Source organism: Chanodichthys erythropterus, chromosome 21 (genome assembly GCF_024489055.1).
Source record: "Chanodichthys erythropterus isolate Z2021 chromosome 21, ASM2448905v1, whole genome shotgun sequence".
In the NCBI taxonomy this organism is placed as follows: Eukaryota; Metazoa; Chordata; class Actinopteri; order Cypriniformes; family Xenocyprididae; genus Chanodichthys; species Chanodichthys erythropterus.
Genome location: NC_090241.1, coordinates 14,131,366 through 14,158,901, shown reverse-complemented (window position 1 = coordinate 14,158,901; position 27,536 = coordinate 14,131,366). Strand labels below are relative to the sequence as shown.

The window sequence follows — 27,536 nt, the reverse complement described above, 5'->3', positions numbered from 1 at the left end:
ACACGTTTCCAGGAGGCAGGAGCAGCTACAGTGACATTTACACTGTCAGATCAAAACTATGCTTTATTTGCATTTGAAAAATAAGCCATAAGCCATGGGCGTCAACCATGTCATGTTTCTAGCATACAGAAGTCAGTGCAAAATATCCCAACCTTCAATATTCAATACAGTGAATCCAACATTAACACTCCTAAATGATTAAAATGACAAATCAGCCATATTCCCACTGAGAATAATATTCTTGTTTAAAACCCCTTTGACACACTTAGAGCATGTGTAAACAGTCTAGTTTTAGTAACATTACAGGTGTCTTGAGGAAACAAAACAACAATTAGAAAGTGTAATTACAGTTCTAAAGAGGTTTTCATCACAACCAGAGCTTCAGTATTTGTACACATAAACAAAATGGGAAAAGTAGTTACAACATGTAATTTCAAAATAAATTTTCTTTGATATTAAATAAGAAATACACTTTACAATTTTTGATTTTATTCTTTCTCAAGGTTTTCAGACATTACTGAACCTGTTTTAATAAGACTAATACAGCAGTCTAAATTTCAATGCACAACTGATGAGCATAATTTAACAGGTAAAAATAATCTTTACTGCAGAAAAAGTATAATATTTTTGGTAACAATCTTGTAAACATTTCAAAATCTTCACAATTATCTATGAAAAATGTTTGCCATTTTCATTTTCATTACTATGAATATGAAATGAACTATGAAATGAAATGAAGTAAAATTATGAACCATTAAATACATTACATCAGCAAAGCCTCAGATTTTCAAGTTCACAGCAAGTTTTAATGGATAATCTGTGTAACTCCTGAATGCCGCTTAAGTGCTTTATCAAAATCATAGATATAGAGATATAACTTATTACATATTACCACTCCTCCAGCTATTTTTCTTTTACATACTGCCTTAAGTTTCTCAAGAACATCACTGATACGAGAGATCACTTGAGCGTGACTCATCACAAATGTTGTTTGTCACAACTGTCCAAATCATTGTTGAGTCATCAAATGGGGTTTGTTTTCATGCCTCAGTCAGCAAAAGATCAGGTGATGATCGGGTCATGAAGGGAGGATAAACTACAATTGTACTAAAACAAGATAAACTTGAAAGAGTGGAATAATAGAAAATAATCCTATTAGGATGGTCATATTCAATGGCAAAGTAAATCACTTTATATGCCACCATAAAGTGATTTTATTCAAGAAAGATGCATAAAAACTAAGATCTCTCTACAGAAAAGTGAGAGAAAAACATTTAATAAAACATAAAATATCTAATAATCAGATGCAAACAAAAACGTCACACTGAGGGCAAAAAGAAAATAAAGAATAGTTTCTTAATCCAGTGCTCTGAAACATTTTACTGCCATTTCATAAACAAAACCAATAATACAAATGGAATACTTGTAAAAATAATAAAATATCAATGGCACATCCATCCATGGTCTACTCTAGATTAACGAAGTGCAAATTTGTTTCACAAAAGTAGTAACAAAACAGAAGGACCCAAAGCAAAATTATTGCACAGCTTAATTTATACAACTCAAATGCAAGATTTCTGCAGCGAGTTTGTTTACTCACAGGCCTATGGCACTCACAATCAGTGCAAGACATTCATGTCTAAGCAGCTTTGGTTGTAACATTCTCCACTGGACTAAATTTTACGATTGCCTGAGCTCTGTTTACAGCTAAATATGATTTCATTTTGGACTGTTAATGGCTAAAAGCCTTAGCCACTTCTTTGAGCTTCCGGGTAACTCCCTGTGAGAAAAAAAAATACAAGCAAATCTACAACGCCTATGTTTCAACAGAGACAGACCTCTTGTGGACAGTTTAAGAACTATGGGAGCTGTGCTTAGAGGGGGCTGCCTAATGCTTGAGAGAGAAAGAGGCTTTAAAACGCTCAGAAATAACCACTGCTAGAGTAGCACATGCACATTATGTACATTTACGACTATGACATCAGACACTTATCACATCAGGGTTTCTTTCATTCATGCTGAGCTAATTTCTAGGGTGGAAATAGCACAGAGTAATTATATCCTTACTAAGACACGGTTTCCTGTGTGTTGCTAGCTGTGTCAATGTGATCGGCTGAGGGTTCTTCAGTCTCTGAGGTGCTGGAATCGTCATCATCTGTTTGTTCTGCATTGTGGTACAGCATGAGAGCCTGGGTCTTATGGGTAATGGTAATGGTGCATGGACCCTGCGCCCACGGCTCTCCATCCACCTGCATTGGCATCCGAGAACTCTTCAATACCAGCTACCACAAAGAGGCAAAGGATAACCATGATTTAATCTTTGTGATTTTTGTTGGACAGTATAGGTGTATATGACAGAATGAAAATTACAAACAATTCCTACTGGCGGCAGCAAATAGCTGTGAGGTTCAGGTAGTTACGTCTGTCTTGAGCATTTAAAAACATGCAGATTGTGCTGGAGGTTCTGCTTGATTGTAGGTTTTGCAGTTGTTACATACAGGGGTTGGACAATAAAACTGAAACACCTGGTTTTAGACCACAATACAGCATCAATTCATCTTGGGAATGACAGATACGACAAGTCCTTCACAGTGGCCAGAGGAATTTTGAACCATTCTTATTCACGGACAGTGGCCAGGTCACGTGATGCTGATGGAAAAAAATGTTTTCTGACTTGCTCCTCCAAAATACTCCAAAGTGGCTCAAAAATATTTAGATCTGGTGACTGTGCAGGCCATGGGAGGCCATTTGTTCATCAAACCATTCTGTCACAATTCTTGCTGTGTAATGGTGCTTTATGATGCTGAAAGACAGCATGGTCCACCAGAATGGTTCGCTAGTCCTTGTTAGTGACGCACCCATCAAGCACAGTAGGAAATGCCATATTACTGCAGCCCAAACCATCACTGGTCCACCCCCATACTTCACTCTGGGCACGCAACAGTCCGGGTGTTAAGCCTTTTTGGGGCTTCTCCACACAAGACAGTGAAGGTGGACACATCAGAGAACCATACATGTTTCACACTGTCCACAGCCCAAGATTTCCACAGTTGGCCCCAATGAAACCAACATTTGGCATTTGCACAGTTGACTTAAGATTCTGGCTATAGCCGCCCGACCCTGAATACTGACTCTATGAAGCTCCTGATGAACTTTTTGGTGGAAACAGAGGAGTAGAGGTGCGCATTCTATTCTGCATTGAGTTGGGAAGCTCTGGTTTTATGTTTCTTGCATACAATCCGGGTTAGTACTAGGATATCCCTTTCAGACAGCTTCCTCTTGCGTCGACAGTTACTCTTGTTGGATGTGGTTCGTCTTACATTGTAAGAACTGAACTCTGATGTGTCTCTTATTGCAATATTTTATGTACAGCTGTGCTATTGCTCTGCTAATTCAACCATCACACTCTGCTCTTACTGATGGAATGTAAAATCAGTCAAGATTGGCCACCAGACAGTGCATATATAGGTGTGAAACCTCCAACACTATCTTGGCCGGTGTTTCAGTTTCATTATCCAAACACTGTATGTGATCAATTTTGAAGTATGGATGCTTTCATTGTCAATAGACTGGCTGTGTTAACAAACATTTATTAAATTGACACCTTATGTTTGTTTTGGGCAAACAAAACTTGCATCTTTCCAACTGTAACTGTGTGTATATATGATGATTATATTTGAAAAAACACACTCGTTACAGACTCCCCAAAGCAGAGGCATTGGGTGGAGTTGTGCCCCTCCCTGTACACACACCATAACTCGCACTTAAGCAACATTAATGCTGTATGAGTAAAGAACATGTTTATGGTCTCACCCGTACTGTATGTGCCTGTCCCAGCCTCACAGGATTGGCCAGTTTCACCTGGATCTGTGCACAGTGGAATGAGCCATATACCCCCACCACCTCTAATAAGCCATCATCCACACTAAAGAAAGAAAATATTAAACCGGCAGTATTTTCAAATGTCATCCTACTGTGATTCAGATCTATAAAGTTTCATTTAATTTTAACTCATGTTCACAAAGTCAAACTATGAGTCTCTAAACTCTACAATACAGTGATACAGTGATTCTCACCGTGTTGGAGGATAGGGCTCATCTCCCATTCCCTCCCACAGTCTACAGCCACCTCCCCAGTAGCCGATATTACACACTATTATCCCCTCCAGATTGGGCAAAGTCACTTGCTCTCCATCCAGCTCCAGCTAAAGAGACACAGTTAAGCATTAACAAGCATTAGAACTGTAATTATGCACTGCAGTACTATATGTAAATATAAAAGGAAATTATAAACACAGTGATATCTATTAGAAACGCAATTTAGTTCAGTAAATGCAAGACTTCACCAATAATTTAGTTAAAGCCCTACATTTTTTTTCTTTTTCAATAATCTGTTTCACTTGGACGTACAACACAATATGGAGGAAAAGATCTCTCGCTTCTTCTATTTCATTGCTACTTTAAAAATGCACTCTAGTGGTTACAGCACATTAATGCAAAAGACCCACATTTTCTCAAAAACTGCATTTTGTTTTCATCTTCATAGTTGACAAACCACCTACCATGGATATTATTACAGATGAAACATGTAATTTTCTTGTGCAGAGCAGATGTGTCTACAAGTCGGCCATTCTTATATAAGAAGATTGTAAACACTGATACTTTTTCAAAATTGCTTAGTCCACTCATTTCAATTTCTGTCTAATGGCATTTAGGTTGGATCTAACCAACCATGTTTACAATTCCATTTGGTGCTGCTATGGCACAGAAATTAAGCTGCAGCTTTAAAGAAAAATCTGTTCACAAATAAGCACCAGGAATCAGTAACCAACATTAAAAATATAGAGCTTGTTAGAGATAGATCCTTAGTATTTGTAAAGAGTCTAAGTAATTATGTCAGTCTATTATCATGTTTCAATCAAGTTAATCATCATTACAGAATTATTTAACACACAACAGTAATGAAGCAGGAAATTAATGTCAAGGCTACAGACTTCCAGAGAAATGCTAATCATATGATGACGATAACAAAGGAAACCATCAGAGAACGCTTTGCCTTGAAAAACTTTTTTCAGTGAGCAAGTTAAAATGTTTACCTCAATCTTCTTATCCAGATCTTTACATTCTTGTACTAAACAATCTTTGGTACCATAGAGGAAATAGACTGCCTATGAGAAAAGACAATTGGCAGTACTATTAGTCATACATTTACAAAACAATGAAAAAAGGAGAACATAGCAGTGCATTAATACAGGATATATTGTGTAGTAGGCCTACTAAGACAGTTTAGTATAAACTACTATATATATTTTTTAGCCATCAAAACTGTACTTATTGTGTTCATGTTATATTGCAAAACACCTTTGCTGCTTTTGAGGTGAGCTATGGTTAATCTTAGGGACAGGTTTGGTGCTATGGTTTTGTTTAAAGGCTGGGGTAGGTTTTACATTCTAGTTATAGATGTAACTACAGAAATTATTACAGATGCAGATTTGTTTTTTGTTTTTTTACATACAAGTACAAATGTAAAAACGTATATGTACACAATAAGTGCATTGTATAAAAAAAATAATCTAAATGTTAGTACATAATTGTTAAAGACAGTTAATATAAATTGGGTCCATTTTTATAATTGTGGATGTAATGTATAATCAAACTACAGAATCATGACATTTTCTCAGTTCCCTTTTGAAGTGGAACTCTGAAGCGGTGTCTTGGTGTTGATGCTATGGGTAACGCCATTAGCGTGACCAGTGTCTGAGCATGTGTAAACACACATCAATAATTATTGGCAGATGGCAGTCTAGGATGTCACACATGGAACACCAGAGAGTATAAAAGGGTTATCAGCATTTTTTGTCTTCGAGAGCCGTTCGTTTGCAAGCGTGTAATGTAAATAACTGAGAGGAGCAAGACAGTGTGTTCCTCCGTGTAAGCATTATCCTACACCTGAGGACTTACATGAGGTCTGCATCATCTCACTCGGAGCGGAGCACATGTTCAGCTCTTGAGGGAGCTGGATGCACTCACTGTGACTTAAGTTTACATTAAGGAAGCTCTGGTCACGCTTATCTTTTTTTTGAGGGGAGAGTGACAAGTGCTTAGGGTCTTAGGGTCAATATAGGTAGATGGAGTTATTATGGGCAGTGTGCACAGTGTCCTGTTATTCCATTTACTTCTCTCACCAAGTAGTGGGTTTGGGTTTGAACTAGGGACATACACTCCCCTTTGAATGGGTGCTTTGTGGGCTTCTTAGCAAGATCCAAGTAAAAGATAATCACCTCCTTATTTGCCACTCTCCCCAATTAGTTATTGGGGTTTTAAGTAGACTTAAGCTCCCCTGCAACATCCTTGGGGTATAGAGTCTATAGAGTCTGGTTCACAAGAACCTCTTTGGGTACCACAATGTGTCTCATGGTCTCATTGCCTCCCTCCCTTTTTATTTGTTTGTGGTTGAGATACATGCTCCCCCTTGGATGGTGGCAAAACTAAGGTTTTAGCTATGGGCAGAGTACTTCTGACTTTTCATCTAAAGTCAGAAGTTTTAGGGGTTATTGCCTAAACACTTGTGGATAATGGCTTGGGAAGCAGAGCTACTGCACATCTCTTGCACAAGTCACATAGGATGTGCCCTTTGGTATTGACACATTCTTCTGACACCAGCTAGATCCTTTGAGTCACTTAAAGGGTTAGTTCACCCAAAAATGAAAATTATGTCATTAATTACTCACCCTCATGTCGTTCTAAACCTGTAAGACCTTCATTCATCTTCACAACACAAATTAAGATATTTTTGATAAAAATCCAATGGCTCAGTGAGGCCTCTATTGTCAGCAAGATAATCAACACTTGCAGATGCCCAGAAAGGTGCTAAAAACATATTTAAAACAGTTTATGTGAGTACAGTTGTTCAACCTTATTATTATAAAGCGAGAAGAATACTTTTTCCACACCAAAAACAACAACAAAATAACGACTTTTCAACAATATCTAGTGATGGCCGATTTTAAAACACTGCTTCGAAGCTTAAGAATCTTTTGTTTCGAATCAGTGGTATGGAGCACCAAAGTCACGTGATTTCAGTTAACGAGGCTTTGTTACATCATAAGTGTTTAGAAATTTCAATAGTTCACGTGACTTTGGCAGTTTGATACGCGATCCGAACCACTGATTTGAAACAAAAGATTTGTAAAGCTTCGAAGCAGTGTTTTGAAATCGCCCATCACTAGATATCGTTGAAAAGTCGTTATTTTGTTTTTTTGGTGCACAAAAAGTATTCTCGTTGCTTTATAATTTTAAGGTTGAACCACTGTACTCACTTTTCATTCATTCATTCACTCATTAACTGTTTTAAATATGTTTTTAGTACCTTTCTGGGCATTTGAAAGTGCTAATTATCTTGCTGGCAATTGAGGCCTCATTGAGCCACCAGATTTTATCAAAAATAAATATCTTAATTTGTGTTCTGAAGATGAACAAAGGTCTTACAGGTGTAGAACGACATGAGTGTGAGCAATAAATGACATAATTTTCATTTTTGGGTGAACTAACGCTTTAAATGCTATGCCCACTCTGTTTGTGCATACTCACAGCCTAGTGGGGCAGGCATTCTTTAGCATGGAGTAGTGGGTTTTGCATTCCCCATAGCGTCAACACCAAGACACTGTGTCAAAGTTCCACTTTGAAAGGGAATGTCTCAGGTTGCGAATGCATCCTGGTTCCCTGAGAAGGAAAATAAGATGTTGTGTGTTGTTGCCATGCTTCAAGGCATGCCTGAAAAAATCTCCTTCAGACAAAAGAGTTGATGACGTGTAAGCCAGGTGCCTTTTATACTTTTGGGTGCTCCGCGGGTTACATAGACTGCCATCTGCCAATGATTATTACCTTTGGTACACATGCTCAGACACCAGAAACACTGATGCCATTCCCCATAGCGTCAACACCAAGACACAGCATCTTGTTCCCCTTCTCATGGAACCCGGCTGCATTCACAATCTGAGATGTTATATAAAGTCTTTATAAGGAAGGAAATATTTTGAAACCTTAAGCAAAAGAAAAAGAAGAAAAAAAAGAAATTACCTGTGCTTACATATATAAATGTATTTACACTGAAATATGTAGTTTATCTCAATAAACACATGTAGAAACAATCTTATATGCTTTTTGGATTTAATTTAATTTTTAAATGAAAAGATGGTAATGCCTCAGACCTTATTGATGATTCGGCTGGAGAAAAAGGATGGTGTTTTCTCTCTGTGCGCATGGAAGTTCAGCGCCATGAGAGCATCAGGACCCACTGAGAAATAATTATTCATGGCCAACACCTGGTGAGAAAACAACCTTGAGCTAAAATAACAATCTCATTTCTTAACCGCTAAATGAATCAAAAGCGTTATTTAAACAATACTACTGATTTATTTAATACATAGATATTTAATGGGATTTTATGCTAATACATAATTTTTATGCCAGTTTAAATTTAAATTTATGCCAGTTTAACATACAAATAATTTCTTGCACACTGTGAAGTACTATAATTTTACTGCTGGTTGTTCAAATACCGTATGTACTGACCTTTGGCTTACGAAAATAGTTTCCTTTGGAGGCAACTTGAACTTTCCATCTGAAACATTCAAGGCAAGAATTCAAAATAAATTGAAGAATAACAAAAGCCAACCCTCATAATACAAGACTATACAGCACAGCCAGGGTCTCACCTGTCCATCTTGACTACTTCAGCATCTAGAACATTCCTGATCACCTCTTCTACTGAGATCTCTCCAGCATATCCTGCTCCCCATCCCAAAGAGTTTGATAAATCATTGCCTGTGCCCAACGGCAGGATGGTCACAAAAGGGATAAACTGATCTTGACCCTATATAGAATAAGAGGCCGACAAACATAGACAATATTTTAAAACACAAAAACAACAAATGACTTTTTTTTTTAAGAAATAACACCACAAATGTGAAAATAATAATTACACATCCTACTAACCAGGCCACATTCATATACAGTCTTTATATATTACAGGTGTTTGGTTTACATCCACAACTGATTTTAATCTAATGCATGACATGTTTGAGTCCACTCAATATTCAGCTTATACAGCTCTCACCTTCAGTTTCATTGTATCAATGGCATCCAGAACCCACCCCACTGTGCCGTCTCCCCCACACACCAAAACACGCACACTGCCTGGGGGCAGAAGAGTACACAGCTGCAGGGCTTTAGAAGGGGGCAGCTCAGAGAGATCAAACACCTGGAAGAAACAATTAAAAAAAAAAAAAACTATATCATCTTGTTAAACAATTGGATGTAACATGGGAATAATAGAAGGAAATGAATGTGAACTATCATAAAAAAAAAAAAAAAATTATATATATATATATATATATATATAATATATATATAATATATATATATATATATATATATATATATATATATATATATATATATATAATATATATATATATATATATATATATATATATATATATATATATATATATATATATATATATATTTTTTTTTTTTTTTTTTTTTTTTATTATATATACAGTACTGTGCAAAAGGTTTAGGCCACCATTAAATGTTTTAGTTGTTCAGTGGTCAGTATGAGAGAATTGTACTCAAAGCACCAAATTTTAACTGCTCTAATAAGATACGCAAATTTGTATTGTCCTATCAAGCAGACATGAACATGATGAATAGGACATGTGGCTTTGCATGGGTAAAAGATGTAGAGCTGTTATCACTTAGGGTGTACTCACTTTTCTTGCCAGCTATTTAGACAATAATGGCTACATGTTAAGTTATTTTCAGAGGACAGTAAATCTATACTGCTATACATGCAGCGCATTGACTACTCTAAAATATATACAAGTTTCATTTCTATAGTATTGTCCCTTGAGAAGATATACTAAATAGTTACTGAAATGTGAGGGGTGTACTCATTTTTGTGAGATACTGTGTGTATATATATATATATATCATCATCATCTACAGTGCATAATATCATCCAAAGATTCAGAGAATCTGGAACAATCTCCGTGCGTAAGGGTCAAGGCCAGAAAACCATACTGGATGCCCGTGATCTTCAGGCCCTTAGACAGCACTGCATCACATACAGGAATGCTACTGTAATGGAAATCACAACATGGGCTCAGGAATACTTCCAGAAAACATTGTTGGTAAACACAATCCACCGTGCCATTTGCCGTTGCCGGTTAAAACTCTATAGATCAAAAAAGAAGCCGTATCTAAACATGATCCAGAAGTGCAGCCATTTTCTCTGGGCCAAGGCTCATTTAAAATGGACTGTGGCAAAGTGGAAAACTGTTCTGTGGTTAGACGAATCAAAATTTGAAGTTCTTTTTGGAAAACTGGGACGCCATGTCATCCGGACTAAAGAAAAAGAAAAACCCAAGTTGTTTTAGCGCTCAGTTCAGAAGCCGGCATCTCTGATGGTATGGGGTTGCATGAGTGCGTGTGGCATGGGCAGCTTACACATCTGGAAAGGCACCATCAATGCTGAAAGGTATATCCAAGTTCTACAACAACATATGCTCCCATCCAGATGTCGTCTCTTTCAGGGAAGACCTTGCATTTTCCAACATGACAATGCCAGACCACATACTGTATCAATTACAACATAATGGCTGCGTATAAGGAGGATCCGGGTACTTAAATGGCCAGCCTGCAGTCCAGATCTTTCACCCATAGAAAACATTTGGCACATCATAAAGAGGAAGAATCAAAAGAAGACCTAAGTTGAGCAACTAGAAGCCTGTATTAGACAAGAATGGGACAACATTCCTATTCCTAAACCTGAGCAACTTGTCTCCTCAGTCCCCAGACGTTTTCAGACTGTTATAAACTGTTCCAACTTTTTTGAGATGTGATGATGCCATGAAATTTAAAATCAACTTATTTTTCCCTTAAAATTATTCATTTTCTCAGTTTAAACATTTGATATGTCATCTATGTTGTATTCTGAATAAAATATTGAAATTTGGATTTTTTTGGAATCGGGTTTGTACATGGAAACAGAGAAAGACTGGGGCTGAGTGTGTGAATGTGACCACAGAGATGACTGATACCTGTACAGGGTTCAGAAGGGTACGAAATTCTCCCAGTAGAACCTCCCCCATGTTGTTGCCACTTCTTGTGTTTGCCAAGACCAAAACCGGAGTCCAGCCACTCCCGCACAATGCAGCAAGCTACTTGCATACAAATAAACAATTAAACAGTCAATTGGGTTAATTCATTGGACTGCATGAACTCATCATTTAACCACTGACGTTGAGGACCTGAGGGACGATTTTTCTTTCTTTGGTTCTCTATTCCACATTTTTTCAAAAGACTCAGTTTGTAATTGAATCAAAAGTGTAGTTTTTCAAAAAGCTTATGCATATTTTATTTTACATATAATAAGCATTTCATAAAGAAATACCTTTCAAGACAAGTAAAAGCTTTTGTGGCCTTTTGCACTTAAAAGTACGCTGTACTGAATATAGGAAGGGAATGCAGGGTCTCGAGATCCATTTTTTCAAAAGTAGAACTTCATTTAACTTGATGCAGCGATTATACACAAGATGCTGAAAAAGCAACGAGACTGCGCAGTGGTCAAAGATGTCCATTTAAAACATTTTTACAAAGAAATCACAGAAATTTCATTCAATCAGGATTATTTAGGGTGTAAAAATGAGAGAAAATCCATGTTATGCAAATTAAAAATGTTCAAATCTTAAAAGGGATCATGAACTACATTTTTTATTATTTTATGAAATTCCCTGAGGTCTACTTATAATAAAACGTATAATCTTAAAGCTTTTTACATCAAGAGCAGTTATCATTTAGAATAAAATGGCCATTGTCTACCCTATTTCTGACCCTCTGGTTTTAACACTCAGTTTAAAGGGGTTAAAGGGGCACAAAAACCATAAGCAGAAAATTAGTCATTTTGGCAGCTTGTAAACTGTTTTTGGACTAACAAGGAAACTGAAGAGTTTCGAAACGTACAGTATTTTTTTAGAGCACAATGATGTCTTATATGTCAAAGGGTCAAAGGAAATTTGATGACCCCTTTAAATACACACTAAACAATAGATTGACAGACAAACCAGCCTCTGTGCACAGCTGAAGGAAAAAAAAAATGTCCCTTGTGTGACAGATATTAGTTGTTGTGAATTGATCCTCACCTTGCTGTACTCATCAGGGTGTCTTCGTCGGAGCTTGTTGACTTGATAGAGGTAATATGGAGGTATGATAACAGAGCGGAACTCTCCAAGATCACACAGATCATCACTCAGACTGGAAAGGCAGTCGTCATGCACTGTGGTCTGACACCATACACACCTATTCCCGAATAAAACCAGCAAATGTGAGTGAGGGCACTTGTAGCTTGTTATAAAACACTGAAATGTATACTTTAGTGACAGCAAAGCCTCTGTGGTAAACCTCATCGTAATATTTCTTATCTTCCACAAGATACAATCTTAATAAATCGTAAAATAATGGCACAAATGATTTCAAAGTGATTTCAAATTCGAAAAAGCTTATCTGACACCAGATTAGTGCTACCTTTGACACTGAGGATTAAAGTGAAAGAACCTGGTCCTGGATCTCACATAATAGTTGGATTACAGGAATTTCTGACTTTTTAATCAAATCACGCTTTGGAAAGAATAAACACATAGAGAAGGACAGGCTTCCAGTTTGCTCTGTAAAATAGTCATTAATGCATTTTCAGGTGCCGCATCCTCAACAGAAATGGATTTCAAAAGAAGCTTTAAAATCCTGTTCTAGGCTGTATGCTCTCTATTGCTATTGTTCTCCATGTTGTTGCCATCCTATCATTCTTTTTGCTGTAAGTTAAGCTGCAAAAACACTAGTATTTTCTTTAAGATTTTCTTGCAAATATTAACTTTGACTTTTGCAAATATTGATAAAACTATGGAAGGTGAGTGTTCTTGTCAAAAAAAGTTTTTTCTGTTTATGGTTAGAGAGGGAGTCAAGGTAGCTTTTGATTGATTTTTGTATTTTCTTTCTCAAGTTAAAAAGTTTAAAGCCCTATCCACCTTACTCTTAAGATTTTTACAAAACCGGTTTATTAATCTTTAAAAAGTACGTTGACAGTATGTAAAAGTGCCATGACAGAAAAAGGGAACACCTGCATCTTTCTTACTCCTTCACTTGTTCACTACTAGACTAAAGTTCATTTAAGACCTTTTTTGGTCTATGTTGATTAAAAAACATGAGCCAAACTTTGTTTTTACTAATTTATCTCACATAGGCTTTTCTCCTAAACATGGTTAGGCCTTCTTTTTTTTTCTTTTTCCAAAGTTGTGTTAGCATTTTAATATCTCCGACGTCACATAAGACCACTGTTTTAAATGTATTTACATGTATTTTATACCAATAGGATAATTTGTGCTTTTCTGTTATATGAGTTATACGCAGGATTATACTAAGTACCTATAGTCGCAGAGTTTAGGATGAGTCCCGCATTGCTGTTTGCACTCGGTACAGTAGCTGGCGAGGGGCACATTTCCTCTGACCCACTGGTGGCAGAACCTCCCATCTGTCTGACTCTGGGTCATGATCTCCTTACATAAGAGGATGCGATCTGCTCTATGTATGCACTGCTCATCAGCACATATGCCGCAGCAGTCACAGAACGCCCCCTGCAGGATGGGCTGAGAGCACACGCAGCAGTAGGTGGGCTTGTTGAAGAGGTCCGTGTAATGCCAGCCGTGTTTGCTCTTTCGGAAGAGATCTTTCAGCTGAACTTTGCGTTTGGGACGCTGGAAGCTGCACCACAATGTGATGAACACTGGGACCAGAACAGCAACCATGGTCCAGAGGAGCAAAGGCCACTCCTCCCGTAGCTCCTCAGTACTATCCTCCATAACCACAATTCTAATTTTACAGGACCTTCGTCATGCACAAGTCAGACCAGCTGAGATGGATCAGTAAATTCCAGCGATCGTCATCAGTCATTGTGCCGTAGCTATGAGATCCCACAACGATTTTCAATTTATAACCCCATCCGAGCAGCACATCATCACGTCGCCAGGCAATGCACCAAACTTGAGTCACAATGATGTTACAGACCAGCCATCGTAAACACCTCCTTGCCGTCAAACACTTGGTACAGCAAGACAAACTGTAAGCAGATCAATTACATCCACGTCCATACTACATAATGTTTTCAAGGGGGAGATCCCGTCGTCATCTTTCTTACCCACGCACTTCACTGAAACCATGGAACGAATACAAACAGCTTATAAAATCCTTACTAGATTCATCTAGTTTAATATACGGAAACGGAAATGATGACGTAGGTTTATGACGGAACATTTTCAGTGACCAATAGGAACACAATAACGTGTGACAAAAAATCGAACAGTCCGAAACTCTCTGCGTCCCAGGATCATGACAGTTAGTAAAAGAAAAATAATAAATGAGGTATAATAATGACATATCCTAGGTGAAAAATTTACGAATAAAAAAACGTTAGCCTACAATAAGAATTCTAAGAATAAGTGGAAAACCAGACATCTTTCTTTCTTTCTTTCTTTCTTTCTTTCTTTCTTTCTTTCTTTCTTTCTTTCTTTCTTTCTTTCTTTCTTTCTTTCTCGAATTAATGAACTAGATATAGGTCTACTGTAAACATGTTAGTAATTTTACCAGAAACAAAAAATAAATAAATAAATAACTTGCCTATTGTAATTATAATTATGCCTATATTTGATCTTTAGGGCAATTCACTGTAGAACTGTGTTTTTAAAATTAAACATTTTAGCACGCTATTATTTATTACACTTGAACTTTATGGTGGAAATATAAAGTATATTTAACAAGATAAACTTTTACAGCTAAATATTTCTAATTATGCTTCTTGGTAGTAGCCTAAATATGAGTCCCCTCATAGTTTACGTGGGAAAAAAACGTCTACAGAAGTCACTGACGCATTACATTTGATTATATTTTATTTAATTAGTCATGTATCTTATTATTTTGTTAATGTTATGTTTTATGTTGTTAGGTAGGATATTTTTTTATTTTTATTATTACATTATAGCCTGCTTGTTATTCTGAAGGTATTTTGTCTTTGTCAGGTGTTTTATTTGGGTATCTGTGCAGTCAATTCCTGTTTATAATAATAATAATAATAAAATCATTGAAATACACCTTTTTTGTTGAGTCTTTTACCACCTATATTAGTGCAAAGCAAATTGCTCGGGTAGGCTGATAGAAATACACCATAATGCCTGAAACATTGTCACCATAATTTTTCAATAAATTTCTGGCACCCACAAGACCACAATGTAGCAAGTTTTTGAAGGATATGTCTGAAGTAAGTTTAAGTGAGGGCGACATCTTGTGGAATATGTCTGTAACTTCATCCAGATGTGCAGGCAGGAGTCGTCTTTTTCTGTAGCCTATCCAGTGGCCTGTGAGCAGAGGTGCTGTGGGGGTAACTTCTAAATGACGTTGCCATGTAGTCTATTTCTCCCCCTCATAAGTTGGGTAAACACTCAAGTGCAGTTATTTCGAGCTGAGGACGGACAGAAGTAAAAATGAAGCTGTTTGCATGCCTTTTTTTGCGTGGTCTTATTGACCTTCTGCACTGGTATGTTTTTCCTGTGGAAATTATATAACATGGATTCTATTTGCATATCCCTTTGTTTTTATTTTGCTTTTCACTATGACTTGTGACGTTTATATGCAGGTCTACCTGAGTTTCATTTTCATGCAAAATAAGAACTTTGTTTTATAATATTTCGATATAATGGCATTTGAAAGTAGACTAAACTTTTTTTTTTTTTTTTTTTGTATTCCTGCAATTCTACGACTGAAATGCTTTAATATGGTGTTCTGTGAGATTATCTTCATTATACTTATGCTTATCTTAGGCTACGTTATTAGTTTGTCATTGTTTTCTCCACCGCATTTACTAAACGTTTCTAATGTTACATAGGTCTGTTGTAAAGAAAACTCAAAACGTTAAGCACAATTTGCATAGTTATTTTTTATTGTTCTCGTTTTTTATTTGTGGGCTAGGCCTATATTCATAGCCTATTGTTGATATAGGCTACATTCTCTGTAAAGCTGCTTTGAAACGATATGTATTGTGAAAAGCGCTATACAAATAAATGTGAAATAAATTGAAATTAATATTGTTGTAGCTGCTGAAATGTTACCTGAACACACTCATCTTACAAATTAGGTATGTAGGCCTAATATTTTTTTCCTGCACTCCCCAGCCCCCTAAGAATTAAAGAATCGTATCTTATACATGACAAAAACGTATAAAACTGATCTTAAATGCTGCTAGGCTGTTTATCTGCCACGTCGGTGTTTACCGTAACGGGCTCATTTTCATACCCCTCGCGGGTCAGAGCTCCAGGTCACGCGCGAGCTACCTCCCCGGGGAGACGCGATCATGAATGGGCACTTTGTGTTCTTCTATAGAGAAACAGCGCTGGGAAAGGGAGGGAGGGGTTGAAATGTGGAGGGAGGAGAGAAAGTAAGTGAAGTGTATGTGTGCGCGTGCGTGTCTGTGTGAAAGAGAGAGGAAAAAAAAGAAGGAGGGAGATGAAAAAAGAGGGAAAGAGAAAGGCCAAAATTCATACAAATTAGATCCCCCCAATGGACTCGAGGAAATCTCAAAGAAAAAAGGTTCAGAAGACAGAAAGGCCGCCTGAGAAAGAATGAAGAAAGGAAAAATTAGCATGTAGTAGAAAGAAAGAAAGAAAGAAAGAAAGAAAGAAAGCAAATGAAAGTCTTGATAATCTTATTTATTTGCATAAAAATATACATAATGGCTCAAATGTTGTGACCTTTTTACAACATATTTAGAATAAATTGTGAACCAGTTTCATTTTTTTAAATTTCGTCACATGAATAAATTGTGCTGTCATTACCATGAAATTACACGAAAAGGTGACCTTGATGCGTATGTGTCATTTTTCTAAATGCAAACCCCATCATTAAGGGGAGCTTTGCAAAGCAGCTACTCCGCACTAAGAGACAGAAGCCTGGACACCCTGATGAACCTTTGAGGGTGTGGACCCTACTCTCCACTTCTTTTATTCACATTTGTAATAACAAAGCGTATGCAAACATCATGCATGAGAGCCTGTAATTTTCTGTTTTTGTGAATATACATATGTGATCACATTTCTTTGTAGCATGGTTTCAAATAGAAAATTCTTAACAAATCAATAAGTGAACTGCTCCATGTCAATAGTTTCGAATTCAGAGTTCACCGTGTGTATTTCAGGAACACATGCTGCATATGCAGAGGCTGGAGCAGAGGGCTCGGGAGACCAATATGGAGCACTGGCTGAACCCTCACTGCTTCCCTCGTTGTGACCGCAACTACGGCTACCCTGTGTAACTGGTCTGCAGTGATCCATAGGTCTTATCATCTCAAGCTTTAGTATTTCACTGAAGACTGCAGTGTTTGAGCTTAGTAACATGGTGTCATATATGTAAATTGTGCCTTCACTCCTTTCTTTATAAATGGAAAGAGAATTAGTGAAGAAAACCATTAGGTTCGCAACTCAAATGTGTCCAGACAACAATTTGGGTCACGGTTTTTGTTGACATATGTAATTGTATGTGTTCTTTAATTGACTTGATCTGTTTTAATGAAGTGGGAGGAGTAATATACACAGGTGTGCAATCATTAATAAAAAGGCCGCTGCTCTCTTGTGCGAGTGTGCAGGCTAAACGCCAGATAATGTCTGAGTTGTAAGTTCCTTAGTCATGTTACCGGTTACTTAGCTCTAATTGAGATGGCAGCGCCAACAGGTTATGGGCCCAGTAAAGAGTTTGGGAACCGATGGAACCGTTTATGTTTCGACGGAGATGAAAAGAATTATGAACTGTGGGAAACAAAGTTTCTGGCACATTTGCGTCTTCTAGGTTTGAAATCCACCATATTGGGTGAAGCCTCTGCCGTGGACGATGAGGGTGCGGAGGAGGAAGACGACAGTAAAAATGAAGTGGCATATGCAGTTCTGATCCAATTATTAGATGATAAGAGTATGTCGCTTGTGATGAGAGAGGACAGCGTAATGAAAGTTAAAGGAAGGGACCATTGGAGTACGAGACTCACCTGTTACAACTGTGGCCAGAAAGGTCACAAAGCCGCGGAGTGCAAGGTGGTTGCTGGGGAGCGCGGGGAACGGAGACAATGGTGTAGTTTCTGTAAAAGCACCTCACATAAAGACGTGCACTGTCGTCGAAGAAAGCGGGATAAAGTGAAGCAAACGGTGGATGAAGAGGAGGATCACACATTTGCGTTTATGGTGGAGCAGGTGAATAAAGTTCCGATTGATGGAGTGGAAATGAAAGGCCTCATGGTGGATTCTGGAGCTACTAAACACATCGTTACGGACATTGAGAAATTCGTGGATTTCGACTTGAGTTTCAAGCCTCAGAGCCACATTTTGGAGCTGGCTGATGGAGAGCGGGCCAGTGGTATCGCGCTGAAGAAAGGTACCGCTAAATTGCGTTTGAGAAATAGCAATGGCCGCATTGTGGACATGATGTTGACGGAGGCACTTTAAGTGCCATCATTTTCTCAAGACCTCTTTTCCGTCAAAGCGGCAATTTCACACGGAGCGACAGTAATCTTCAAAGATGGACAGAATCGACTCATTCACAAAAATGGTACAACTTTTGATATTCATATGTATGACAGACTGTTTTATTTGAGTACTGTTGCTAATGAGATTGATGAGTGTAACGCCTGCTATGATATTCAGACGTGGCATGAAATGGTGCGGTAAAGTTGGTTTTATGTTGGACATTCGTTACACATTCGATCTTTTCTTCAGATTTAATTGATATATAATCGCATATAAAGACGTGAATGATGCTGTATCTCGTTCAGATCACATTATAAATCCTAGTATCAAAAGTTAATTATAATATTAATAGGTGATGTTATTGTTTTAAGAATCAGAAGTGAAAGTCCTCACAATGATCCCCACTTGGGCGCTTCAAGTTAGGGAGTGTCTCAAAAGTGCAAAATGTACAACAAAGTTGGTAAAATATGTGCATTATTCCATTAAACATTAAAACACGATCCTGTTTCATGAGTAGTTGATGCAAGTAAATAGATTAAGTATAGATTAACAAAATTTTTAGCTTTTATATTATTTATATATCTGTTATAAATATGTAAGTAAAGTGAATGTCATAATGAAATAAATATATTTACCTTTATGGTTGTTTTATCTAAAGAGCTGAAATCACATACAATCTATGTATATAAATACATGCAGCATATGATAAACAACTGAGATATGAAAAAAAAAAAATGTTTGTACATTTGTTGTACAATTGTTGTGACATTCTATATAACTTCCTGGTCATGTGACCCGATGATGTCACACCAGTTGTGATATGTTCACACACACCAGTCGCACATCATACACGTGTTGGATTTTAGAAATGTCATTTTGTCAATTTTTTATGAATTTTTGAAATACACAAATCTATATAACTTCCTGGTCATGTGACCTGATGATGTCACTCCAGTTGCAATATGTTCACACACACCAGTCGCACATCATACACGCATTGGATTTTAGAAATGTCATTTTGTCAATTTTTTATGAATTTTTGAATTACACAAATCTATATAACTTCCTGGTCATGTGACCTGATGATGTCACTCCAGTTGCAATATGTTCACACACACCTCTGGCACATCATACATGCGTTGGATTCTGGAAATGTCAATTTGTCAATTTATGAATTTTTGAAATACACAAATCTATATAACTTCCTGGTCATGTGACCTGAAAATTTGTCAAAACCACCCTAATATAGCCACACACATTTCTCACCAAATGTACATGCTCTTTTATTATTATTTTTACATTTGCATTTGTTAGTTTCACAAAAACATTTTAATTATTATTATCTGTATTAGGAATAATATGTGGCTAATATTAGATATAAATTGCGTTACCCTGTTTGAATATTGTTTACTGATTTTTAAAAGGCATTCAACACAACTGAAGGTGACTACATTTAAGAAACTTAATTTTGATTACATTTGATGACTATTATCAAATGTACTGACAACTTTATATAATAGCATCAACAGTTAGCTCATGACACATCCCTTTATTTAAGAAAACATACAGAAGTTAAACAATCAACAGTTTGAATTCTTTTTCATCTGTTTCTGGTCATTATTTAAATATTAACAAATGTGAACTAATGGTGTTAGGATCTTGTAATGTCACCATTATGTAGTATTACAGTGAAATAAGTAGTTACATATCTATACATAAAACCAAATGTTATATTTCAAAAACGCATCAGAGTTTTTACTAAAATGCAATTTTGATGTTAATAACATACCAATTACACTTGTAAACTTACATATAGGTTTTATTGTAATGTACAATAATAATTCCTTTGAATGGAAATGCATATTAATGCACAGTTTGGAATAATAAATAAATCAATGTTAGAAAAAAAAAACAATTTTAATGACAATTGGTTTGGGAATTTTGGTTGAGGAATTGATTAAAGATGATAGTATCTTTAGTTTTATAGAATTTAACAATATTTAGACAAGATTTAATTGTATGCAATTCCCGGGGATCTTTTGAGGGTTATTGGATTACAGACATTTGATGTGCTACTTTATTTCAGGCTGAATAGGTTATAGATCTAATAATTGCTTATTCTCCATTGTCCAAACAAACTATATTATTGCTGTTAATACATTGAACTTTCTGTTCAAGAAAACAGTTAGATTGGAGTACATTATAGATGACAAATAAATATTCTATTACAAACAAAGTAGAGGAGTTTTCATATAAGATAATTAACATTGAGTAGGCCTCTACTCAAGTGTTATTAAAATATTTTACAATTGATATAGATAACTGTCTATTTATATGTTATTTAATAATTATTATGGCTTTTTTTACTGTAGGCCTATAACCATACTCAAGTGGATCGAACAATATATATATATATATATATATAAATATGTAATATTTTTAAACAATTTAAAATTGACATTAACATATATTTGGAAACAATTTCTAAAAGTAAAACTTTAAAAGCAATGCAAACCATGCAACTGTTTAGGATAAACTTTTCTTTTAATGTTCAGTATGTTTTGGGGGGAAATAATCCATTGCCACTATTGTTTTGATGTTTTCTAACAAAGAAGAAAAAGGTCTACAACTAAACAAATAACATAAATAAATATATACATAAAATGACATTTCTAATCATATTCTGGTTGGGGTATTACAAATATTTAAATGTAGGCCTATATACATCAACCACGACAGCATCAAATCACTTGCAAATGTGAATGACTGTTAATTCAAAGTCTTTTTGACATAAAAATACCATATCTCAGCAAAAACAACATACATTTTATGGTAAAATATGCCAAATTGTAAACTGTACAAATTAATGTAAGATAATCCAAACAATATTTTTCCAATTTAAACAAAGAGAAATATTTGCAATTGTGAATTTGGAAAAGCATTTCCATAAAAGTGAAATGTAATTGCAGAACCAAAATTTGCAACAAGCAGTGCTGAAAGAATAAGGACTTGTTGTTATTACAAAATATATCTTGTTAATATAAATAAAATCTTTAGAAGCAGAGAAGTTGCTTATAGATTATTTAAAAATGTATTTGCAAAGCAACAGAAAACTGGTGAAAACATAAAACAGATGAAATTGGGAATTCCTGTGTGATAGCACTTTAGAGATCACATTTAGGGAACATACCGTGTAATCTCAGTGAGCTTTTACTGTTTGCATAAAGTGTCTTAATGATATTAGAAAATAAATTAACAAAGAAGACCGTGAAACCTCAAGCTATGTTCCACTGTATCAAATGCCTTGTCAAAGCCTAAAAAGAAAATGAAAGTCATTGGTGAGAAATATGCATAAATACAGTAGTCAGCCTTTGAAGTGGATAAAAAAAAAAATTAGGACAACTTTGATGAAATGTTTTGATCCACTTCAAATGTTGGCTACTGTATATTACAGGGGTTGTAACATCATCAGGTCACATAACAGAAATTGAAATAATGTTGAATATATGGAAAAAAAAATAAATACAGTCATACATTGTAAGCAAGCAAACTGTGTAAGCTAAGTGTGTGTAGTAAAAAAAGTGTGAACAAAGCCTACTGTATTTAAAGTTATGTGAAGTCATTGGGTCAGGAATGTAGATATACAGTACCGAAATATGTGTAATATATGTGTACGGTATATACACTACAACTATACATATATATATATATATATATATTGTTGATGCCATATTAGTAAATATATAACAGGTGGTGTGACATCAACGGGTCACATGACCAGGAAGTTATATAGATTTGTGTAATTCATAAAAAATTGACAAAATGACATTTCCAAAATCCAACATGTGTATGATGTGCGACTGGTGTGTGTGAACATATCACAACTGGTGTGACATCATCGGGTCACATGACCAGGAAGTTATATAGATTTGTGTATTTCCAAAATTCATAAAAAATGAACAAAATGACATTTCTAAAATCCAACGCGTGTATGATGTGCAACTGGTGTGTGTGAACATATTGCAACTGGTGTGACATCATCGGGTCACATGACCAGGAAGTTACCACAGTTATATAGATTTGTGTATTTCAAAAATTCATAAAAAATTTACAAAATGACATTTCTAAAATCCAACGCGTGCATGATGTGTGACAGGTGTGTGTGAACATATCGCAACTGGTGTGACATCATCGGGTCACATGACCAGGAAGTTATATAGATTTGTGTATTTCAAAAATTCATAAATTAACAAAATGACATTTCTAAAATCCAATGCGTGTATGATGTGCGACTGGTGTGTGTGAACATATAACAACTGGTGTGACATCATCGGGTCACATGACCAGGAAGTTATATAGATTTGTGTATTTCCAAAATTCATAAAAAATTGACAAAATGACATTTCCAAAATCCAAGTAGTTTATAATGTGTTGCAAGTGTTAGTGAATATATTACACTTGCCTTGACAACACCTGTTTCTATCAGGTAAAATAAAATAGTGGAGTACTATGTAATAACAATGTACCAGTTCATAGCAAATAACCCATTCACAGCTTAAAATGATGTGTTCCACTAAAATAAGGTTTCCCACTTAATTCCGTTCTTTACATTTTATTAATATGCTTTACATGGTGTCACATCTTGGAATGTGTGTGTGTACTTTTGAGACAGTCCCTTAATTTGCTTGGCGAATGTCTAACGAATGTCCAACATAAAACCAACTTTACCGCACCGCATGGAATACTGGGTCATTGTAATTATGATGATGTGTTAAAGTTGGAGAATGTTACAGATGGGATGAAAATTAGAGGTAAAATTGACAGATCCAATTTGAAATGTGAAGTGTGTGTAAAAGGCAAATTTGCTCAGAACAGAAATAGAGATCTAGATGAGAAAGCAAAAGAAGTATTTGCACTTGTTCATGCAGATCTGGCAGGTCCTATAGAACCAGCAGGGAAAGATGGGTTCAGATTTGCCTTAGCATTCACATATGACTATTCAGGAGCTGTGTTTACCTATTTTTTGAAGAACAAAAGTGACACTGCCAAGGCTACTGAGAAATTCATTGCTGATGTTGCACCATATGGTAAAATCAAATGTATTAGATCAGATAATGGAACGGAGTTTACATCTTCTGTATTTCAGTCATTGCTCAGCAAAAATGCTATTAGACATGAAACCTCAGCTCCCTATTCACCCCATCAAAATGGGACAGCTGAAAGAGCTTGGAGGACTTTGTTTGAAATGGCAAGATGTATGCTAATTGAGAGTAAATTACCAAAAGAATTGTGGACATATGCAGTACAGACCGCTGCTATAATTAGAAACCGATGTTATAATAGACGTCTGGGACAAACTCCATGCTATCTGATAACTGGAAAAAACCCTGATCTATCCAAAATGAGAATGTTTGGGTTAGAGTGTTATGCATACAAGTATGACAAGAAAAAGTTGGATGAGCGATGTGAAAGGGTATATTTGTTGGTTATGACAAAAATAACCCTTATCTTATCTTGTTTTCTATCCAGACACAGGGAGAGTGCTCAAGATTAGACTGGTGAAGTTTGTCACAAAGAGTACAAATGAGAGGGATACTCAGACAATGGAGGATGTGGATGAATATTTGGAATACAGGAGGGAGGTTGAAACCTTAGTACCAAAACTAGATCGGTCTAAAGTGATTCCACAAGAAATTAAAGTTGAGGGTGAAGTCAGTACAAAGGGTGAAAAAGAGAGTGATCTAGGTACTAGATATCCAAAAAGAGAAAGAAGACCCCCCCCCCAGTACTTTGCAGACTATGATTATGAGGTTAAAGATGATGTAGATCAGCCATTGACTATTGACTATTGCTATCGTGTTGCATGTGATGTTCCCCAGACATTGAAGGAAGCCTTAGGCTCTTTAAATTCAGAGCAGTGGGTTGAAGCTATGGAAGATGAGATGAACTCTCTGAAAGAGAATACTTTCACATTAACAACCCTACCAGAAGGTAAATGGGCAGTAGGGGGAAGATGGGTTTATGCTATAAAGGAAAATCCTGATGGGAGAGTATATAAAGCCAGGTATGTGGCAAAGGGTTATAGTCAAGTGGCAGGTATTGATTATAGCGAGACATTTTCACCAACTGCTGATGTAACTTCAGTACGTGTGTTAATGCAGCTTGCAGCACAACATGATTTGAAGTTACATCAGATGGATGTTAAAACTGCATATCTGCATGCTCCTATAGATTGTGAAATTTATATGAAGCAACCTGAAGGATTTGAAGTTGAGTCAAAAAGAGGAGAAGAATTGGTATGTAAGCTCAATAAATCACTGTATGGTCTGAAACAATCAGGACGAAATTGGAACAAGATGCTGCATGATTTCTTAATTGAAAATGATTTTGTTCAAAATTCAGCAGATTATTGTGTTTACAGTAAACAATGACAAAGAAAGAGTCATACTGATTATTTGGGTTGATGAGCTCATCATTGCAGCGAGTAATGATCAAATGTGAAGGAAATGTTGGGAATTAAATTTAAAGTTAAAGATCTGGGAAAACTTCGACATTTCTTAGGCATTGACTTTACGCAAGAACATGGTAAAGTAAAAATGAATCCGGAAAGATACATTTTAAAAATTTTGGAGAGATTTGATATGACTCACTGCAAACCAAGGTCAACCCCATGTGAAATCAAAGTAAAATTTGACAATGATGGTGAACCTGTTGACCTAAAGAGGTATCGAGAAGTGATTGGCAGTTTAATCTATATGATGACAAGTATTCGCTCAGATTTGAGCTTCACTGTTATTAAATTGTCACAATATCTAAGGGCACCAAAAGAACAACATTGGGTTGCTGCTAAACATGTGTTGAGGTATTTGAAAGGTACAGCAGACTTGGAATTATGTTATAAGAGAAGTGATGTAGATCTGAAACTTGTGGCTTATAGCGATGCAGACTGGGCAGCAGACTTGAATGACAGGCATAGTATTACTGGCTACTGTTTCAGTTTGTCCAAGAATGGGCCTGTTATTTCTTGGAAATCTAAGAAACGACAAACTGTTGCTTTATCCTCATGTGAAGCCGAATATATGGCTTTATCAGCTACTGCACAAGAAAGTTTGTATCTGACCAATCTAATCAATGGAATGGACAATGTACTTGAATATGCACCAGTGACTATTTTTGAGGACAATCAGGGTGCTATTGCACTTTCAAAGAATCCGGTGTGTCGACAAAGGTGTAAGCATATCGACATAAGGTATCATTTTGGTCGATCTGTACTGAATGACGGCAAAATAATTCTTCATTATTGTCGTACAGTTGATATGGTGGCAGACATTCTAACAAAATCTGTGTCTAAGGCTAGGATGGATAAATTAATGTGTTTTTTATTTGGAGTGTGAAGAATTAATTGTAATTTGGAAATGTATGTATGAGATGCACTGGTATATTCTGTCAATTTAAGAACAAATGGGGGTGTTGACATATGTAATTGTATGTGTTCTTTAATTGACTGTGATCTGTTTTAATGAAGTGGGAGGAGTAATATACACAGGTGTGCTCTCTTGTGCGAGTGTGCAGGCTAAACGCCAGATAATGTCTGAGTTGTAAGTTCCTTAGTCATGTTACCGGTTACCTAGCTCTAATTGAGATGGCAGCGCCAACAGTTTTACACACTTACAACATCTTTGTTTTTAAGCAATGGAGCTCAAACAACAAAAACAGAATACAATCTGTATTCATTTTAGGGTTACATTTGTTATGATTATTTATGTGTGATGGGTTGGCTATAGGAATAGTAGCCTAAGTATACTTACCATGGTTAAATCTACCATACGTTTCTTTCGAGTTTTGTTGCGCTGTTTTGCCATGATTTTAAAGAAGGCATACAATTAATTGTAAATGCGACCTCATTGATTTTATCAAGAAAAAGGTTTGACGTTTATTAAAATGATATTGTTAACTTAGTTGAGTGCAAAATCAATGCAAAGTGATTATTATTTTTTATTTTTTTTCAGGTTGAAGACAAGAATTCCGGTGACGACAGTGCTGATCAAGACAACAAAATGGATTGCAATAAAAAAGAAAGGACCCGGAAAAGCTGAAGCTGAGTCCAAGGACACAAAATCCACGAAGACCCCCACCTATCGATAGTATATGAGCATTTTTAGAAGTCTCATTTAGATGGAAAATCTTAGAATCGGTGTTTGTTTTTCTAACGAATTACAACATTGCATTTTGAATAAGAAGATCAATAATCAAAATAAATGCTTTGCTTTCAATTTTGTTTGTGACTGTGGTTTATCATCTTGCGTGTTTTGGGAGTATTTTCGTTGTATTATGATTGGAACGTAAACAACCGAGTAAAATCGAAACTAAAAAGGTAGTTTAGAAGATTGATGGAGAGTAAAGTTCATAAACATATAGCCAAGAGTTTGACCTTTACACTGCAATATCCGAAGGCCCAGCACTAGCTGATCGAAAGCACATTGTGTAAACCTAAAAGTTTAGACTTTTGTCACGTGCCACTCATAAAATCACAAAGGCCGAATTAGTAGCCTAAGTAAATAAAAGGCTTTGAAATAAAATCAGAATTGTATAACTAAATTATAGGTTTGGGGAATTTTAAAAATGTAGTCCCGTCTTGCATTTAATGCTACTCTGCGCAAATAAGCATTGATTTTATTTATATTTTTTTTGTTTTGTTTTTTTAGATGTAAAAAATATAAGCTAACCTATTTATATTATCCTATATTTGTAAAAGTATGATTCAATATGATTAGTTGAGTATGGACATTTGATGTGCGCCTTTTCATTCAACTTTTTATTCGCACTATTTACAAGTCTTTTACAAAATCGCCCAGCAAAATATGTAAATAAAAAAGTTCAATTTAATTAATTACTAAATATTTACGAATACGAATTTGAGCTGAAG

At 36.0% G+C, this 27,536-nt stretch overlaps 3 protein-coding genes across 4 annotated transcripts; 2 read left to right on the top strand and 1 right to left on the bottom strand.

The window, feature by feature from the left end:
• Positions 1–72: 72 nt before the first annotated feature.
• dgke (diacylglycerol kinase, epsilon) lies at positions 73–14,335 on the bottom strand. Of its 2 annotated transcripts, XM_067374620.1 has the most exons (11): positions 13,482–14,335; positions 12,206–12,362; positions 11,105–11,224; positions 9,118–9,261; positions 8,717–8,874; positions 8,574–8,622; positions 8,210–8,323; positions 5,096–5,167; positions 4,077–4,204; positions 3,814–3,925; positions 77–2,282 (listed from the first exon to the last, which is right to left on the bottom strand). In XM_067374620.1, the coding sequence occupies exons 1-11, from the start codon at positions 13,913–13,915 to the stop codon at positions 2,067–2,069; spliced, it is 1,704 nt and encodes a 567-aa protein (XP_067230721.1). In that variant the 5' UTR covers positions 13,916–14,335; the 3' UTR covers positions 77–2,066. The 2 variants fall into 2 exon arrangements, with proteins under 2 accessions (XP_067230722.1, XP_067230721.1); XM_067374621.1 differs by lacking the exon at positions 11,105–11,224 and having other exon boundaries at positions 73–2,282.
• Positions 14,336–15,419: 1,084 nt separating this feature from the next.
• Positions 15,420–17,639, top strand: c21h17orf67 (chromosome 21 C17orf67 homolog). Its single transcript, XM_067372609.1, has 4 exons — positions 15,420–15,475; positions 15,596–15,642; positions 16,988–17,076; positions 17,296–17,639. The coding sequence occupies exons 1-4, from the start codon at positions 15,420–15,422 to the stop codon at positions 17,410–17,412; spliced, it is 309 nt and encodes a 102-aa protein (XP_067228710.1). The 3' UTR covers positions 17,413–17,639.
• A 173-nt stretch (positions 17,640–17,812) lies between these two features.
• Positions 17,813–27,250, top strand: LOC137010536 (uncharacterized). Its single transcript, XM_067372607.1, has 2 exons — positions 17,813–18,692; positions 26,620–27,250. Exon 1 carries the CDS (start codon positions 17,813–17,815, stop codon positions 18,587–18,589), a length of 777 nt encoding a protein of 258 aa, XP_067228708.1. The 3' UTR covers positions 18,590–18,692; positions 26,620–27,250.
• Positions 27,251–27,536: the final 286 nt, after the last annotated feature.

Excerpts from the sequence above, each read along its gene's own strand:
- LOC137010536 (XM_067372607.1), top strand. The coding sequence starts at position 17,813 with ATGGCAGCGCCAACAGGTTATGGGCCCAGTAAAGAGTTTGGGAACCGA.
- c21h17orf67 (XM_067372609.1), top strand. The coding sequence starts at position 15,420 with ATGTGCAGGCAGGAGTCGTCTTTTTCTGTAGCCTATCCAGTGGCCTGT. Across the intron at positions 15,476-15,595 it reads CCAGTGGCCTGTGAGCAGAG|CTGTTTGCATGCCTTTTTTT; the intron begins GTGCTGTGGGGG and ends GTAAAAATGAAG. Across the intron at positions 17,077-17,295 it reads ACCCTGATGAACCTTTGAGG|GAACACATGCTGCATATGCA; the intron begins GTGTGGACCCTA and ends TGTGTATTTCAG.
- dgke (XM_067374620.1), bottom strand. The coding sequence starts at position 13,915 with ATGGAGGATAGTACTGAGGAGCTACGGGAGGAGTGGCCTTTGCTCCTC. Across the intron at positions 11,225-12,205 it reads ACCCTGATGAGTACAGCAAG|CTTGCTGCATTGTGCGGGAG; the intron begins GTGAGGATCAAT and ends GTATGCAAGTAG. Across the intron at positions 9,262-11,104 it reads CCCTTCTGAACCCTGTACAG|GTGTTTGATCTCTCTGAGCT; the intron begins GTATCAGTCATC and ends TGTTTCTTCCAG.